The sequence below is a fragment of the Pristiophorus japonicus genome, chromosome 8 (genome assembly GCF_044704955.1).
Source record: "Pristiophorus japonicus isolate sPriJap1 chromosome 8, sPriJap1.hap1, whole genome shotgun sequence".
NCBI classification, from domain to species: domain Eukaryota; kingdom Metazoa; phylum Chordata; class Chondrichthyes; family Pristiophoridae; genus Pristiophorus; species Pristiophorus japonicus.
This window is the reverse complement of record NC_091984.1, coordinates 205400721-205420017: the sequence shown is the minus strand read 5'-3', so window position 1 is coordinate 205420017 and position 19297 is coordinate 205400721. Positions and strand designations below refer to the sequence as shown.

The following is a 19297-nucleotide window of genomic DNA, read 5'->3' as shown; positions in this document are numbered from 1 at the left end:
GGCCAGGCGGAACGTGCGGGCCAAGTCATAAAGCAAGGCATGCTCCGGATTCAAGGACCCTTCAATACCATCTGTCGCGCCTCCTGCTGGCCTACAAGTCCCGACCGCACTCGCTTACGGGAGTCCCGCCAGCGGAACTACTCATGAAATGTACACTAAGAACTCGGCTGTCCTTCATTGTCAGACATTGTTGAGGGCAAGCGCGAGTCCCAAAATGAGTGTCACGACCGTAACTCAAAGGGGAGATGGATAGAAATCGATGACCCAGTATTTGTTCTTAATCACGCTGTGGGGCCCAAGTGGTTCGAGGGTACTGTAATTGGTAAAGAGGGGAATAGGGTCATAGTGGTCAGACTCTCAACAATGGGCAGATATGCCGCAAGCATCTGGACCAAGTTTTTAAAAAAAAAAGGTTCAGCATGGACACTGAGGAACCTGAGGAAAATCATGAGATGCTGCCCTCACCACTGCCTGTGAACGAGCAACAAGAACCGTCAGCAGCATGCACAGTCCCTGCGGTCAGCCCGGATGAGCTGGAATCACCACAGGTGACAGAGACGCATGCCAAGGCTCAACAACCAGAGCCCCAACTGCGACGCTCCACGAGAGCGCGTCGACCGCCTGAAAGACTCAATCTTTGACCCAAAGACGTTGAGGGGAGGTGATGTCATGTTTGTAACCTTGACATAACTGTAACCTTTATGTAACAACACTGTACATTGTATACACATGAGAAATACACTCCTTGACCACAGGGGGTGAACTTGTGGGAGACACTCCTCACCTGGTCAGCCAGGTATATAAAGGGAGGTCCCACGCAGGGTCATCACTCTTTGGTCCTGTGAATAAAGGTACAGGTCACACCTTGTCTCCAGTATGTGCCTCGTGTTGATTTGCTGTAGTGTGTAAGGACTCAACACAGTTTGTGTGAGTGTCTGTCCTAAGGAGCAAATCTGTCTGAATTGCCCTGGTCTAAGTTCCCTGAATGTGGGTAACAGGTGAGAGAGAGAGATATATACCACCAGAGCTTGGCATAGCAGCTCTAACACAGTATGACATGGGGGTGGCAAGGGGATCTACTTTAAAATGTTAGACATTCTGTGAACTTTTTGACCTGGAGGGGGAGGAAGAGAAGAGCAAATGTGAAGACAGCTGTGTTCTATTCTGGTCACTGCTAAATTGATTTCGCTGCAACTATTTTGTAGATCGATTTAGCTGAAATTGTAATACACCAGGTGTTTTAATAATTACTGGGTCTTCATGCGTATGACTTATTAGACTTGCCTGTATGAGGCCAAAGGTAAAGAGTCAATTGTCTTTTTATCCTCTGTCACGCACACTCTCACATTCCCAGCAAAAAGCAGTTTGTGTCTGCTGCTCACCAATTTTTATTGGGGAAGCTGTTTGTTTTTGAACAAAAATTGGGGCATCCTCACCACAACACAAACTATTCTTGATCTTGATTTTTCTGGCAGATATTTTAATATATTAAGAAATAACTGAAACTTGGTGTGTAGTATTTGCTTCCATTTAACTCAAGTATCCAAATAAATGACATAAGTTTCCTTTTGTAGCCCCTCCACGGTCTCTAAATTGTCAGACTGCTTTTCCGACATCCAGTTCTGGATGAGCAGATATTTTCTCCAATTGAATATTGGGAAGACCAAAGCCATTGTTTTCGGTCCCCGCCACAAACTCCAGTCCCTAGCCACTGACTCCATTCCTCTCTCCAACTTTTGTCTGAGGCTGGACCAGACTGTTCGCAACTTTGGTATCATATTTGACCCTGAAATGAGCTTTCAACCACATATCCGCAGCATAACTAAGACCGCCTATTTCCTCTTCGTAACGTCGTCTGACTCCGCCCGTGCCTCAGCTCATCCGCTGACGAAGCCCTCATCCATGCCTTTGTTACCTCTAGACTTGATTATGCCAACGCACTCCTGGCTGGTCTCCCACATTCTACCCTACGTAAACTATTGCCTGTGTCCTAACTTGCACCAAGTCCTGCGTCCTGCTCACCCATCACCCCTGTGCTCGCTGACCTACATTGGCTCCCAGTTAAGCAAAGCCTCGATTTGAAAATTCCCATCCTTATTTTCAAATCCCTCCTTCGCCTTGCCCCTCCCTATCTCTGTTATCTCCTCCAGCTGCACAATACCTGAGATGCCTGCGTTCCTCCTAATTCTGCCCTCTTGAGCACCCCTGATTATAAGCACTGAACCATTGGTGGCCGTGCCTTCTGCTGCCGAAGCCCCAAGCTCTGGAACACCCTGCCTTAGCCTCTCTACCGCTCTGCCTCTCTTACCATCTTCAAGGCGCTCCTTTAAAACCTAACTCTTTGACCAAGCTTTTTGTCACCTGCACTAATTTCTACTTATGTGGCTCGGTGTCAAATTTTTTATCTCGTAAGCACCTTAGGATGTTTCACTATGGTAAAGGCACTATATAAATACAAGTTGTTGTTTGTGGACAGAATAATTGTAAGAGAAAGGCGTGTAGCGAAGAATAGGATTTATTGTTTGAGAATTAGGTTGAAATCTTGTGCATCCAAATATACATTCATAATTGAAAAGTTACTCTAATTGGTTTCAATGTCGGTTTCCAGTTGTAGTGTGTTTCTTAAAAATATTAAAACTTACTGCAACTTTGCCTTGCATTATTTAGCTTTCCAATTCCTGGCGAGACTGAGGCACAGTTCTGTTAAAGTCACCATGTATTTTTTTTCTTCTTTGTAAATTAATTAATTGTCATTACTGAGTGCATACCCTTAGCAAGTGTAGTTGCAGTAAAAGTAATGCATTTGGGTACATTTATCACTCAAAATGGTGCTTGTTATGATCAGTCTAAATTAGCTGGTGGGATGATTATGCTCCCTTTTTAAAAGCGTGTGCTTTAAAGGTCCTTCAACGATGATTTTGTTTTGTTTCATGAGGATGAAGTGTATTGATATATTAATGCACTGATCCATTAAATGCAAGGATTTGAGTTTCAGCACCCTGATACCCAAAGATTTCCTGATCAGAGCCAGACCACTGAAACTTTGCCATGGGGACACAAGTTGGCCTGATTATCTTCCATGGTTAAGAAATGTGGATTCTGGAGAGGGAGGAGAGAAATAAAAATGGCTTTGATTCATAATCCAAATATTAATGAATTTAACCGATTAAAACATTAGGTAAATGTTAGGTACTGAAATAATTGTAAATTATTTTTAAAAATCTATGGCGAGAGACTGCATGCAACAGTGAGTTAGTTATACAGGGTACTGCCTTTCATCTCAGATCTTAGTTTGTATCAAGCCCAAATACATTTTATTATTTGTTCTCCGGAATAGGAAGCACTGGGATTAATTGCCCATCCTTCGATTAAGGGTAAAAAAACCTACTGTACACACAATTACTTACACAATTGAGTGGCTTGCTAGGGGTATTAAGAGTCAATCATCTACTAGGGACTGGTGTCATGTGGGCCCGACCAGTTACATAAGAACATAAGAAATAGGAGCAGGAGTAGGCCATTTGGCCCCTCGAGCCTGCTCTGCCATTCAATATGACCATGGCCTCAACTCCACTTTCCTGCCAGCTCCCCATAACCCTTGACTCCCCTATCGTTCAAAGATCTGTCTATCTTTAAATATATTCAATGACCCAGCCTCCACAACTCTTTGGGGTAGAGAATTCCAAAGATTCATGACCCTCTGAGAGAAGAAATTCCTCCTCATCTCCATTTTAAATGTGCAACCCCTTATTCTGAAACTATACCCCCTAGTTCTAGATTTCCCCACGAGGGGAAACATCCTCTCTGCATCTATCCTGTCAAGCCCCTTCAGCGTCTTATACGTTTCAATAAGATCACCTCTCATTCTTCTAAACTCCAATGAGTATAGGCCAACCTGCTCAACTTTTCTTCATATGACAACCCCTTCATCTCAGGAATCAACCTCGTGAACCTTCTCTGAACTGCCTCCAATGCAAGTATTTCCCTCCTTTTAAATAAGGAGACCAAAACTGTACGCAGTACTGCAGATGTGGTATCACCAATGCCCTGTACAGTTGTAGCAAGACTTCCCTACTTTTATACTCCATCCCCCTTGAAATAAAGGGCAACTTTATTTGCCTTCCTAATTACTTGCTGTGCCTGCATGCTAACCTTTTGTGTTTCATGTACAAGGGCCCCCAGATCGCTCTGTACCACAGCATTTTGTGGTCTATCTCCATTTAAATAACAATTTGCTTTTTTATTCTTCCTACCAAAGTGGATAACCTCACATTTTCCCACATTATACTCCATCTGCCAATTTTTTGTCCACTCACTTAACTGATCTATATCCCATTGCAGATTATTTGTGTCCTCTTCACCATTTGCTTTCCCACCTAACTTTGTATCATCAAATTTGACTACATTACACTCGGTCCCTTCATCCAAGTCATTAATATAAATTGTAAATAGTTGGGGCCCCAGCACTGATCCCTGTGGCATCCTGCTAGTTACAGTTTGCCAACCTGAAAATGACCCATTTATCCCGACTCTCTGTTTTCTGTTAGTTAGCCAATCTTCTATCCATGCTAATATATTACCACATCCCCTTGAGCTCTTAGTGGCAGGTTCCCTTCCCTGTAGAGCTTCAGTTAAATCGTTTGGGTTTTTCTGACAGTCTGGCAGCTTTAGTGGTAATGTATTCTGGGGCCAACCTGCACAATACCAGATTTGCACAATACCAGATTTACACAATTCAATTTTACAATGTGCCATGGTGGGATTTGAATGTATGACCTCTTGCTAGTCCATTACTATTACCTTTACACCACTGTAGCCATTGCATTCTTATGTAAAAAGTCTCCTTTCTGATAACTACAAGATATATGAATGAGTTTGGAAGTCTGCTTGTTGGAACACAAAATCTCCCATAATTTGCCAATAAACTGGCAGTCTTGATCATAAAGTCCATTGGAAAGCTGGAATGGGAAGAATGTTTTCTTCTAATGTATTAAGGTATATTGCTGGGACAAGGTAGAGGATACTTTACTTGTACCTGGCCCAGCTATATCGACCAGGGAGCCGTCATTGCTGAAATGAGTGACAAAAGTGAAAAATGACCAATTCCCTTTTTGATATGCATAAAAATTCACTAAAAAATAGTAAATGTAAGTTGCATGTCATCTCCAAACAAAATTAAAAATATCATAGGGACTCCATCATCATCATCATCATCATAGGCAGTCCCTCGGAATCGAGGAAGATTTGCTTCTACTCTTAACACGAGTTCTTAGGTGGCTGCACTGTCCAATACAAGAACCACAGTCTTTGTCACAGGTGGGACAGATAGTCATTGAGGGAAGGGGTGGGTGGGACTGGTTTCCCGCACACTCTTTCCGCTGACTACGCTTGATTTTTGCATGCTCTTGGTGACGAGACTCGAGCTGCTCAGCGCCCTCCCGGGTGCACTTCCTCCACTCGGCGGTCTTTGGCCAGGGTCTCCCAGATGTCAGTGGGGATGTTGCATTTTATCAGGGAGGCTTTGAGGGTGTCCTTGTAACGTTTCCGCTGCCCACCTTTGGCTCGTTTGCCGTGAAGGAGTTCCGAGTAGAGCGCTTGCTTTGTGAGTCTCATGTCTGGCATGCAAACTATGTGGCCTGCCCAGCGGAGCTGATCAAGTGTGGTCAGTGCTTCGATGCTGGGGATGTTGGCCTGGTCGAAGACGCTAATGTTGGTGCGTCTGTCCTCCCAGGGAATTTGTAGGATCTTGCGGAGACATCATTGGTGGTATTTTCCCAGCAACTTGAGGTGTCTACTGTATGGTCCATGTTTCTGAGCCATGCAGGAGGGCGGGTATTGCTACAGTCCTGTAGACCATGAGCTTGGTGGCAGTTTTGAGGGTCTGGTCTTCAAACACTCTTTTCTTCAGGCAGCCGAAGGCTGCACTAGCGCACTGTAGGCGATGTTCGATCTCTTGTTGATAGAAGGCTACCGAGATATGGGAAGTGGTCCACGTTGTCCAGGGCCGCGCCGTGGATCTTGGGGGACAGTGCTGTGCGGTGAGGACAGGCTGGTGGAGGACCTTTGTCTTACGGATGTTTAGCTTTCGTACGCCTCAGTAAATATGTCGACTATATCCTGGAGTTCAGCCTCTGTGCGCAGACACAGGCGTCGTTCATTTACTGTAGCTCGACGACAGAGGTTGAGGTGGTCTTAGACCTGGTCTGGAGACGGCGAATGTTGAACAGGTTCCCACCTGTTCTGTAGTTTAATTCCACTCCAGCGGGGAGCTTGTCGACTGTGAGGCGGAGCATGGCAGCGATGAAGGGCCTACAGTATACGTGGAACTGTTGTCTTCAAAAGGTAAATATTGTACCAGCTACCTAGCATGTACATTTCAGTATTTTTTAACTAAAATATTTTTTGCAGATCTGTTCTGTGATTAGCTTTCTAAAATGTTATTACGCTAATTGCTATATCTCTTGATCTAGGGTTAAGTGTTGTACAGTATGAGGAAGAATAGAGATGATCAATTGGAGTGTTTACATTAGTTCAGTTTAATGCCAATGAACCTTGTGCAAGTTTTTGAAGTTCTAAGTTACTCAATTTGCATTGTTAGCTTTTATCTGAAATAGGTTCATTTTCAAAGGGTGTGTAATATTGCAATAAACGAATTGTGCAGTTAATGACCATGCATTAATTGTTGATAATCTGGGACAGTAAATAATTATTTTAGAACTTTCAATTTTCATAGCAAACAATTTATTTAAACCTGTTTGCTACATAATGTGTTCATATTTCCTCCCTTAGTTTGTACTAAAGCGGTGTTGACCAATGTATTATCCACTAGCTACATGTTGCTAATTGGAATCCAGATGTGGCTAATTACCTTTTTGATTAGTACATTCAAAAAATTAGTAATCGATACTGTCATTTGGGAATGGGATCTTAATACTCAAGTTCACACAGCGTATACATGTGTACTTCAACCTTTTTGTGCATTTGTTGGTAAAATGGTAAGACAAAAAGCAGAGCGTGCAAATTTATTTTGATCGTAGTGTGTTCTGTACTTCCTTAGTTACTGCTTGTTAGTTATTTGCTAAAATGGTGTGTAACATGGGTGAAAACGTCAGACTTCAACATCGTGGAAATACCAGCAACAGTTTATGGAGAGGGATGCCTGTCATCATGGTCAGCTCAATCTCCAGGCCAGCAGAAGAAAGCAACCCGAACATTAACCAACAACTCCAACAGGGCACATCATGATAAAGGGCAAGCATCCTGGATGGATGGATCTGGCATATCTTGTGTGAGTCAACATTCTCGGCAAGCACTCTGATGAAGTCAAAGTACTGCTCGCAACTAGTAAAAATTACCTCGAAGCTGAAATAAGATTTTCTATCTCTTAAATTCATGCCAGATTTCCAAACTTTTGTAAGATTACAAAGTTTCGCACTCAGCCATTGGTGGCCGTGCCTTTGTTTCCTAGGCCCCAAGCTCTGGAACTCCCTGCCTCTCTATCCTCCTTCAAGATACTCCTTAAAACATCATCATAGGCAGTCTCTCGGAATCCAGGAAGACTTGCTTCCACTCTAAAAATGAATCCTTAGGTGGCTGTACAGTCCAATATGAGAACCACAGTCCCTGTCACAGGTGGGACAGATAGTCGTTGAGGGAAGGGGTGGGTGGGACAGGTTTGCTGCACGCTCTTTCCGCTGCCTGCGCTTGATTTCTGCATGCTCTCAGCGATGAGACTCTAGGTGCTCAGCGCCCTCCCGGATGCACTTCCTCCACTTAGGGCGGCCTTTGGCCAAGGACTCCCAGATGTCAGTGGGGATGTTGCACTTTATCAGGGAGGCTTTGAGGGTGTCCTTGTAATGTTTCCTCTGCCCACCTTTGGATCGTTTGCCATGATGGAGTTCCGAGTAGAGCGCTTGCTTTGTGAGTTTCGTGTCTGGCATGCGAACAGTGTGGCCTGCCCAGCGGAGCTGATCAAGTGTGGTCAGTGCTTCAATGCTGGAGATGTTGGCCTGGTCGAGGACGCTAAAGTTGGTGCGTATATCCTCCCAGGGGATCTATAGGATCTTGCGGAGACATTGTTGGTGGTATTTCTCCATCGACTTGAGGTGTCTACTGTAACATACCTTAAAACATACCAAGCTTTTGATCACCTGTACTAATTTCTACTTATGCGGCCCGTGTCACATTTTTATCGCTTAATACTCCTGTGAAGCGCCTTGGGATGTTTCATTACATTAAAGGTGCTATATAAATACAAGTTGTTGTTGAATGGTGGTTTATGCTTGTTAGGTAATTATGCATGTGACGTGCATTTATTGATATTGTGTGTAAGACGTTTTCTCCTAAAATTAGTGCATGTGGCTCCAACTGTGTTGCCATAGCCAGTGGCTAGTTAACGATTTCTATTGGACAATACTGCACTAAAGGAAAATGTTGTTCCTTTAATAAGTTTCCTCAAAAGGTAATTCCGTCGCCCCCCCCCCTCCAAAAGAAAGTTAATGTTTATGCCATGTTTATGATCATGTTGGTGGTAATGGGCTTGTGTTTTTGTAATGTATGACACATCTCTCCTGTAACTGCATACGTGATAGTTTTGTTAAGTCTTAACCAGGAGATTAAGACAGAGTGCATGTTACAACTACCACAAGTGTCCAATATTAACCAGACAGGAAGGAGTTCATAGGCAAATACACTACAGATTTCCTTATCAGCCTATTTTAATAATGTTACACTGAAAGAAACTGCAGAGCAAACTATGGTCTACAGGAGGTGCAGGAAAAAAATGCAAAACAAAAAAAAATTGAATGTAAAATTGGCCTAGTAATTTACATAAGTGCTTCATCATCAGCTGGTGGCTTGCTGGAGTTACAGCACGACCGACATTTCAATCAAGCACTTGTAAAAGTTTCAAGGATTCTGCAAGCTGCTGCATGCTATCTTACTGTAGCAGAGTATCTTATAGAGTAAAGCTAACCAATGGCATCCTGCCTTTTGGTAAGTTTGCAACCTGTTCGCTGAATAAAGGGTTCTCTTAAAACTTGAAGGAGTCAGTAACCACTGCTTGGTGAAAGCAGTGTAAATGGGACCAGGAAGTGTTTTTGAAGAGGAAAAAGGGAAATACCAAGAAATCTGCAGTCATGCGTAGTTCTTTTTCGTCAGTTTATTTTATATCTTGTATCTTGAGAACATAAAAACATGAAGTTGTGACCTATACACTAGATTTTACTGAATGTCTTAAATTAATGAGCAGTTAAAATTTGTTCCTTTTTATTAAAAAAAACCTTGCAATTGCATTTTCATAATTGTAATTTATCCTTTGCTTTCTAGATCAGTCTGTAGAATCTCTAATTTTATCTTTGTCCATTGTAGGAAACGCACAAAGTGTATAGACAAAAACTTGATGAACTTACAAACCTTCAGACTATATGTAGCAACTCTATAAGTAAACAAAAAAGAAGAATAAAAGACCTTGCATGTAATCTCCGAAGGTAAGTAAATTAATGACAAGCACATACTATTGCATTTGAACACTGCTTTGTAAAGGGAGTTGTAATAAAAATTATTTAGTCTTTACTGAAAAATCAAACTTCATTACAGTCAGCAAATACAGTTTGATGAGCTCCAATTGTTTTCATAACCTGCTCTTGCTGAAAAAATAATGGCAGTATTAATGTTCAAATCGACCAGCAAGTTCTGGGGATTAAGAGATACTGTGTAAGTTGCAAATCTCCAGAAGTTGTTGGATCACTTTATGCTGCTTCATCATTTAATACACACAAATGGCATCTTGCCCTTGGCCTCCTCGTTATTTCTAAGAACCTTTTGGATTTGCACATTAATTGCCCATTAATCTAGCTGCAGCAAGTTAAGTTTGGCAATTAAGAGCATAAGTTTGCTTTTAATATGATAATGCAGTGCCAATCAACCTCTCAGGGAACAATTTAAAGTGTCTAATCTCATTCCTGCATGTAGTAAATTGTTGGAGATTTAAAAATTTTAATTTTAAATTTTTTTTCTTTTTCTTTTGTCTCTTTTATTTTAATCCAATCTTTTTTTCTCCCCCCTCTTTGGGCTCAAGTTTCGGCAGTCCCGCAGAACAGCGCACCTCCGAGAGGCCCGCCTATTTTGTAGAATTAAAAGCGCGCCTAAAACTTACCTCGCCATTCTCCATGTTTAGCAGGCCTGTTTAGCAGTTGGCGCGGTGCAGCACAAGCAGCTGTGGGCAGAGCTACAGCCCTGCGCCGAAAAGAGTGCCGGCAGCTGCGCGTGTGCGCAGTGGCACTTGGCCCTCCCAGCTCGTCCTGTCTCCGGGCGACCCTATCCCTGGACGTCGCGATGTTCGCCGCTCCTATCCCGGGCCGAGTGGCCTGCCTGCCTCACCGTCCCTTGCCTCGCCGCTGCCCTTACCTTGAGGCCTCCTCGCCGACCCGCCTGAGCACCACCTCCGCGATGGGGCAGCCTGGCCAGCTCTTCAGTGGGGCCCACCCGAACTCCTCCCCAGTGGCGGGCCCCGCCCGAGCACCACCTTGGCAGCAGGGCCCGTCCAATCAGCTCCTCGGGCCCCTCCCGACCACCTCCTCGGCAGGCAGGGCTGCGTGTGCTGTTGGAGGGCTCCCGGTGCTCCCAAATGGATAGGAGCTGCAGTAATAATTTTTTATTTACTGATTTATTGATTTAAAAAAAATATATATTTTTGCTTTATTGATTGATTTATTCATGATGGCTCTTTATTGCTAAAAGTGAAGTGTTTAATGCTTTGGCTACCTGCGCCTAATTTCTAAAGTGTACGCAAGGTTTTTCTGAGCATACAAAAGCCGACACTTACTCCGTTTGGAGTAACTTTTCATTGCCTAAAATTGCAAAACAGGCGTAAGTAGCTGGTAACGCCCCCTTTTGGGGGAAAAAAACTGAACTAAAACTAAACTAAATTAACTCACTAGAACTGGAGCAAACTAAATGCCGAGATTTGCAATTTCTAAGATACTCTAAACTAAACTAGTTGCTCCAAAGAAATAGCAGCAACTCCAGCCGAAACTAGGGCCTTTTATTTCTCTTTCTATACATGATTTGACTCTCACCCATGCTAATTCACCCTCGTTCTCCGTCGTTGCTGTTTCTTTCTCAATCCTTAAATCTCATTGGTTGAGGAGATACCTGGTTGCCCTTGCCACACTGATATCAGCTCACATTTCCAGTAAGTTACGGTGCAAAATCAAGTTGAAGGGTGCAAGAAAAAGTCTAAATGGCATTTAGCAAGAACCGTCCCATCACATGTCCCTGTCAAGCAATGTTCCTCTAAATTTTTTTGGTATGCGGACCCTTTATAGTTGCTGCGAGGTCACGCATGCACAGTAATTTTTCCAGCGGCAGCAGCTGGTGAGTGGCCTGCGCAGGAGGGACATTGCTGATAAGTCTATCCTAGCCCCATCCCAGACTTGTCTTTTAACAGATCTGAGCCAAATTTAAAAAAAATTTTTTTTCTTCATTTAAAGTTATTTAGTAACCAAGTTGTTCTGTGGAACAATAAAATTCCTGTCTAAATAAGTCATTATGTTTATTATTCTGATATGGAATATTGTAGTTTCATGTTAGAACAGTAATTTCACTTGTCTATTATCAAATGGTGCTGTTCTTGGTGGCATCATTTACCATGGTACACTTGTGTCACTCGAGCTTTTTGCTTGATTTTTAAAAAACAAAGAATAGGAAATTCCCAATTTGGGCACCTGACATCAGCAATAAACCGTCCTAGGACTTGTATCGCTGTTCCTTCATTGTCGCTGGGTCTAAATCCAGGAACTCCTTGGGTATGTTATGGGAGCACCTTCACCGGTCTTTCCAGTGACGCCCATATCCCAAGAATGGAAAGTATAAGGGAAACAGAATGTAAAAAGTCTGAATATTCATATATTGCATGTAATCATCATCATAGGCGGTCCCTCGAACGAGGATGACTTGCATCCACGAGAGCTCACAGATGTTTCAATGACGGACCCGATGTTCCAGTCCTGAACTCCAGTTGAGGGGGTGGAAAATGCCTGAGAATTTTTTTAACGTGTGGTGATCGTTGCACATCAGCCACCACGTGGGCTTGACAGAGCTAGGTCTTCATCCAGTCGCAAGGATTAACCAGGACGACTGAGACCTGCTCTGCTGCATGGACCTAGTGTGTGCACACGTCGCAGTGTGGGCAGGTCCATGCTGCCCCGGGCCCTCGGCTCTTCTGGGCCCTGTACCCTCATTTGCCGCACCTCCGCCACGATGTTCCAGGGCCCGGCGCTCCAGCTCTGTTTATAGTCCCAACCTGCTGTGGTCTCACACAGGTTGGGGTGGCCCTATACCCTAGGTGAATCACTAGGCCATTGAAATTCACCTGTCCCTTTGGAAAAACTCAAAGCTGTTATACCTTTGATCTAAACAGTAAAATTTCCCACATGTATGCAGGTAATTTGACAATATCAAGACAACACTGCATTTGGCATATGTTCCTCATGTAAACAGATGGTCTGAAGCCTCATAAATCTTTAATTGAAAATTCAAGTATTTGACACTAAGTCACCTTTGAGTGCATAGTTAGCAGCAAAATTGGACTCCGAAGTTATTTATAGCACTGTTAAACTATGGAGGAGAAAACATTACATATTTGTTGTATGGTATTTCTGTTCCTTTTAGGGCTAAGATGTGTGACAGCTTAAAAAAATCTTTTGTTTTTCATACAGGTATAAACATTCAGCTAATGCTGAAGAAGTTGAAGTCATACAGAAAATTAATAATGATATCAAAGAGCGACGCAATGTTTTCTTTGATATGGAAGCATTCTTACCCAAGAAGAATGGGTATGTTTTTTTCCCGTTCTTATAATAGTAGATGTACCAAGGATTGGCTGTATGGACTGGGAGGGTGTGGGCTTGCATCTATTTCTCCACAAACATTGTTCCTGCTTTTAATCAAACAAGTAAAGGGAGATAATGCACTTTTTTTCATAGGGAGGTAGGCTCCAGCAGACAGCAACCTGCACTAATTTTACATTTATTGATTGTTGAGATTTTATGCTCAAGGTGAGAGATGTTAGTGCTGGGTAAGGCAGCATTTTCCTTTTTTGAGCATGGAGTGTCAGCAACCAGCAGTCCCAGGTCATGTATGGTGCAGGTTAAATGCAGAGCAAAGCTCCCTTTATCTTGCCCAATAATGAGGGGCAAACTCAAAGTCACCTAGTATTGCACAAAATGTGACATTTTCATTTTGAACATCAGCCAACTTTGTCGATATTCTGAATAAATTAAATGCATTTTTGTACTGTGGCTGACATCCACTAGGAGCTGCCACGGTGAACTTATTTCATATGGGATGCTAGAAGCGAACAGACTGTAAATTTTCATCATCTCTGTCTGGCTGCCTTGAAACCCAAGTCCCAGTGGTGACACGCCATTGTGCTAACCCATTGCAGTATCCATCTATACAGCTCTTAACCCAGCCAGGCTTTAGCAATCTTGTTTCCTAACGGAAGACCAACAGGGATTTAAATGTTGATTTCCTATTTGAGCATGACATTCTTGTGTTTTAATTTTTGGACTTGTTTGCCTCCTTATGAGGACACAATAGGTAACTTTGATTAGACAATTTGAAACACAGAAATTATGGGGTAGAACCTACCTTTTTTCATCGGATTTTCTCTTCTTCCTTAAAGTAGCAATTCACACTGTGATATGGTTCAACAACAACTAGCAAATCTGTAGTGCTTTTAATGTAAAGAAACTTACCAATGTTCTTCACAAATAAATGGAAGGAAGCAGTAGCCCAAACCAAGAAAGAAAACATTTGGAGAGGTGACCAAAAGCTTGGTCGAAAAAGTGGGTTTTGAGAAGGTTCTTAAAGTTAGAGAAAGGCTTTAGGGACAGACCTCTAGATAGTAGGACTGAGGAGCTGATGGCTCTGCTGCCAATGGTAGGGCAAAGACAGGGTGGATGCAGAAAAGGCATCAGAGTATTTGGGAGGGGGATGTAGGGCTGGAGGCGATTGCAGAGATAGGGTGGGGCAAGGCCACTAATGGATTTACAGACTTGTTGGATAATGGGAGCTAGTTTAGCTAGTATGGAGAGAAAGAAGGAAAGGGGTACTGAAGGAATGATCAGCCATGATCTTATTGAAAGGTGGTGCAGGCTCGAGAGGCTGAATGGCCTACTCCTGCACCTATTTTCTATGTTTCTCGGTCAGAGGATGGGTGTGGTGGATGAATGAGAGTTAATGCCGGACAGGATACATGTGGCAAAGGATTTGGGGCAAGTTGGAATTTAAGGAAGGTGGAAAATGGGAGACCAACAAGAAGAGTGTTGAGTCAAGTTTGTCATCACAAAGGCACATATATAAGGGTTTCCGTGGTAGAGGTGATCAGCTAGGGTTGAAGATAGACAGTATTACAGAGGTGGAGGTAAGTGGTCTTGGTGATCAATAGAATGTGTGGTTTAAAGCTCAGCTCGGGATTGAACAGGATGCCAAGGCACTGAATTGTCTGGCTACGCCTGAGATAGTTGCCAGGCAGGGGATGGGGTCAGTGACAAGGGAGGGGAGGTTGTGACAAGAACCAAAGATGATCTGTTTGGTTTTTTTTGGTGTTGAATTGGAGGAAATTGTGGATCATTCAGGTCTTGATGTTAGACAAGCAGTTGACAACACAAAGGCAGCCAAGGTGTTGAGAGAAGTAATGGAAAGATCGAGCTGGGTGTTATCTCTGCACACGTGCAAGCTGATGCTGTTATATATGTATACTATAGATATACTCTCTGTGTAGTCACTGTATAGTTGCATAAGATGGAGACTTGTTTACCGGAGGTACCATCAACAAGGTTTGCACTGCATACACTATGCTGGCACCACCAGAGGGTGCAACTGGTGAAGGCCCAGGGGTCATCTGTACACCACAGGTATCCAGGTATAAAAGGGAATCCACCATCTGGTATCCTCACTCTGGAGTTATATTAAATGGACGAAGGTCACTACGGTTCAAGTACAATACTTTGCCTCGTGGAGTCATTATCTGAGCATCTAAAGACATAACAAATGCAGTGCCTGCAGATGACATCAACAAGGAGTAGGTTGCAGATAAGAAAGAGAACAGGGCAAAGGAAAGATAGTGCGTGGAAGGGGAGAGAATCTATTGATGCAAGTACACTGGCTGCATTTAGTAGATATAGCTGGAACCATGCAAGACCAGTCCCATGGTGCTGGATAACAGAGACAGATGTGTTGGTGAAAAATGGCGTGACCAACCAGTCAAATGCCAAAGAAAGATTGAGGAGGGATAATGTACCATGGTCACAGTCACAGAGAAAATTGTTAATGACTTTGGCTTGAGCTATTTTGGTGCTGTGAGAAGGGTGGAAGCTGGACTGTAGAGATTTGAACAGGACGTTTTGGAAGAGAGAGGCACAGAGCTGAGAGGCACCAAATTAAAGGACCTTGGATATCAGTGGTAGTACTCTCTCCTCTGAGTCAGAAGGTTGTGGGTTCAAACCCCACTTCAGAGATTTGAACACATAATTTAGGCTGACACCAGTATATTACAGAGGGAGTGCTGCACGAATAGAAGTGCTGTCTTTATGATCTTACATTAAACCGAGGTTTTGACTGCCCTTGGGTGGATGTAAAAGATCCCATGACACTATGAAGAAGAACAAGGGAGTTCTCAAGGTATCTGGGCTAATAGTTGCCTCTCCACCAACATTACTAAAATAGATTATCTGGTTATTAATCTTCTGTGGGATCTTGATGTGCGCAAATTGGCTGTTACATTTTCCTACATTACAACAGTGACTACACTTGAAAATATATTTCATTTGCTGTGAAGCACTTTGGGATGTTCTGAGGTCATGAAAGGCGCTATATAAATGGTGATCTCTCAAAATCTGTATTGGAGTGGAAATGTAACCAAAATCCTCTGTTTTTGATCCATTCTAATTTACCAACTGTCACTAAATAGAATGAATAAAGAGGATTTTTTTCTGACAAAGATATTTCTTCCAGAATAAAGCTCACTAGCACAAGATGAATAATTTTCCAGAAATCTTAATTGATACGTTCAGTCGCACTGTTCTTTTTACCTCTGTTGTGTAAATTCATAATTTTTTAATTATGGAGTTGATGTGAGATAAATAATGATTTCTGATTTTGTTGTCTGTGGAAATGCTAATATTCAATGATAGTAAAACCTTTCACTTTTCAATGTTTTTCTTCTTCCAGGCTATACTTAAACCTGGTGCTTGGAAATGTGAATGTAACTCTTCTCAGCAAGCAGGCTAAGTAATATCAATTTACCTTCTGATCTACATTTCATAACTATTCCAGCATGCTTTCCAATGCTTTTGATCACTTGACTTTTCCGGTAGCTTTGCAAAAGAGGAATATAGTTTTTTTTCTTCCCTCTTCTGAAGGTTCTAACTCCTCCCAGAGTATGATTCCATGGGTGCCAGCTGCTCCCCAGCATCATGTCGAAGAAGCCTTTCTTCATGTATGAGTTGGAAGTATGTCAGTGGAATATTTAACTGTTGGGGACATCACAACTAAGCCCAGTTCTGTTCTTTCTTGACATGCATACTTGCACTTTCTAACTATATAGTGATGGTGAGTAGGAACTCTGGCCTATTTCTCCATGCCTCTGACCCCAGGAATTCTAAGGTCAATTAAAGTGCTCCAACTATTGCACCAGTGAGATCAGATTACTCAGCACTGACCTGGAACCTTTTGATATGTTTGGATTAAATGCTGCACCTTTAAAGTGTCAGGCTATCTGAAGAACTCCTTTTAATTTGTACCAAATTAATGTTTAGTGAATTCACCAACACAATTACCAGTCACATTGAACATTTTTTGGTTTTCACAATGCAAGTCAATTTATGATACTTTTTTTTAAAATACATTATCCCCTTTAAGGTGGTTATGTTTGCATTCATTCCACATGTCATTCATTCCTCTTGTGCCAAACACCAGCTCTAATTGAGAGGCAGGATTTCCTGTTATTCGTCACTCTGTAGGGAGCCCAGAGGTCATAAATTGAAAATGTGGCAAAGCCTCATGCCAAAAGTTGCTGTATGATGTCCGAAAGATCACCAAGCATGCGACTGAACCAGTTTCAGCACATAACTTTCTGGACTTTCTCACAGTAACATCTTCTACTTTCCTGTATGAGTAGGCTCTGGGGGTTTCTCCTAACTGCAGGCCATTGATGCATTCCACTGAGCTGATAAGAACATAAGAATTAGGAACAGGAGTAGGCCATCTAGCCCCTCGAGCCTGCTCCGCCATTCAATAAGATCATGGCTGATCTGGTCGTGGACTCAGCTCCACTTACCCGCCCTCTCCTCGTAACCCTTAATTCCCTTATTGCTTAAAAATCTATCTATCTTTGACTTGAAAATATTCAATGAGCCAGCCTCAACTGCTTCCTTGGGCAGAGAATGCCACAGATTCACAACCCTCTGGGAGAAGAAATTCTTGTCTCAACTCGATTTTAAATTGGCTCCTCCGTATTTTGAGGCTGTGCCCCCTAGTTCTAGTCTCCCCAACCAATGGAAACAACCTCTCTGCCTCTATCTTGTCTATCCCTTTCATGATTTTAAATGTTTCTATAAGATCACCCCTCATCCTTCTGAACTCCAAGGAGTAAAGACCCAGTCTACTCAATCTATCATCATAAGGTAACCCCCTCATTTCTCGAATCAGCCTAGTGAATCGTCTTTGTACCCTTCCAAAGCTAGTATATCCTTCCTTAAATAAGGTGACCAAAACCGCACGCAGTACTCCAGGTGCGGCCTTACCAATACCTTATACAGTTGCAGCAACACCTCCCTGCTTTTGTACTCCATCCCTTTCGCAATGAAGGCTAACATTCCATTTGCCTTCCTGATTACCTGCTGCACCTGCAAACTAACCTTTTGGGATTCATGCACAAGGACCCCCAGGTCCCTCTGCACCACAGCATGTTGTAATTTCTCCCCATTCAAATAATATTCCCTTTTACTGTTTTTTTTTCCCAAGGTGGATGACCTCACACTTTCCGACATTGTATTCCATCTGCCAAACCTTAGCCCATTCGCTTAACCTATCCAAATATCTTTGCAGCCTCTCTGTGTCCTCTACACAACCCGCTTTCCCACTAATCTTAGTGTCATCTGCAAATTTTGTTGCACTACACTCTGTCCCCTCCTCTAGGTCATCTATGTATATTGTAAACAGTTGTGGTCCCAGCACTGATCCCTGTGGCACACCACTAACCACTGATTTCCAACCGGAAAAGGACCCATTTATCCCGACTCTCTGCTTTCTGTTCGCCAGCCAATTCTCGATCCATGCTAATACATTTCCTCTGACTCCGCGTACCTTTATCTTCTGCAGTAACCTTTTGTGTGGCACCTTATCGAATGCCTTTTGGAAATCTAAATACACCTCTATCCACCATGCTCGTTATATCCTCAAAGAATTCCAGTAAGTTAGTTAAACATGATTTCCCTTTCATGATTCCATGCTGCGTCTGCTTGATTGCACTATTCCTATCCAGATGTCCCGCTATTTCTTCCTTAATGATAGTTTCAAGCATTTTCCCCACTACAGATGTTAAACTAACCGGCCTATAGTTACCTGCCTTTTGCCTGCCCCCTTTTTTAAACAGAGACGTTACATTAGCTGCTCTCCAATCCGCTGGTACCTCCCCAGAGTCCAGAGAATTTTGGTAGATTATAACGAATGCATCTGCTATAACTTCCGCCATCTCTTTTAATACCCTGGGATGCATTTCATCAGGACCAGGGGACTTGTCTACCTTGAGTCCCATTAGCCTGTCCAGCACTACCCCCCTAGTGATCGTGATTGTCTCAAGGTCCTCCCTTCCCACATTCCTGTGACCAGCAAATTTTGGCATGGTTTTTGTGTCTTCCACTGTGAAGACGAAAGCAAAATAATTGTTTAAGGTCTCAGCCATTTCCACATTTCCCATTATTAAATCCCCCTTTTCATCTTCTAAGGGACCACCATTTATTTTAGTCACTCTTTTCCGTTTTATATATCTGTAAAAGCTTTTACTATCTGTTTTTATGTTTTGCGCAAGTTTACCTTCGTAATCTATCTTCCCTTTCTTTATTGCTTTTTTAGTCATTCTTTGCTGTTGCTTAAAATCACACCCATGCAATTAGTATGGAATGAGATAAAGTAGCAATTAGCCCATTTGCAGAAAATCTTGTACTTTCCGAGACTGATGCAAGAAGAGATTTGTTTCAAATTTTATCCGCATTCCTGGTTTACTGGTGGA

General features: G+C 42.7%; 1 protein-coding gene across 3 annotated transcripts in view; it reads left to right on the top strand.

Annotated features, from left to right (window-relative positions):
- The window catches only part of tmem120b (transmembrane protein 120B), an 88487-nt gene that overhangs the window by 30402 nt on the left and 38788 nt on the right, over nt 1-19297 (top strand). For all 3 annotated transcript variants that reach the window (XR_011594137.1, XM_070887817.1, XM_070887815.1), the window contains exons 3-5: nt 9370-9488; nt 12720-12836; nt 16237-16296. Coding sequence is in view for 2 of the 3 variants with exons in the window: in XM_070887817.1 (XP_070743918.1) it covers nt 9370-9488; nt 12720-12836; nt 16237-16296 (296 nt within the window). In the remaining variant the exon portion in view is untranslated. The remainder of the gene's footprint in view (nt 1-9369; nt 9489-12719; nt 12837-16236; nt 16297-19297) is intronic.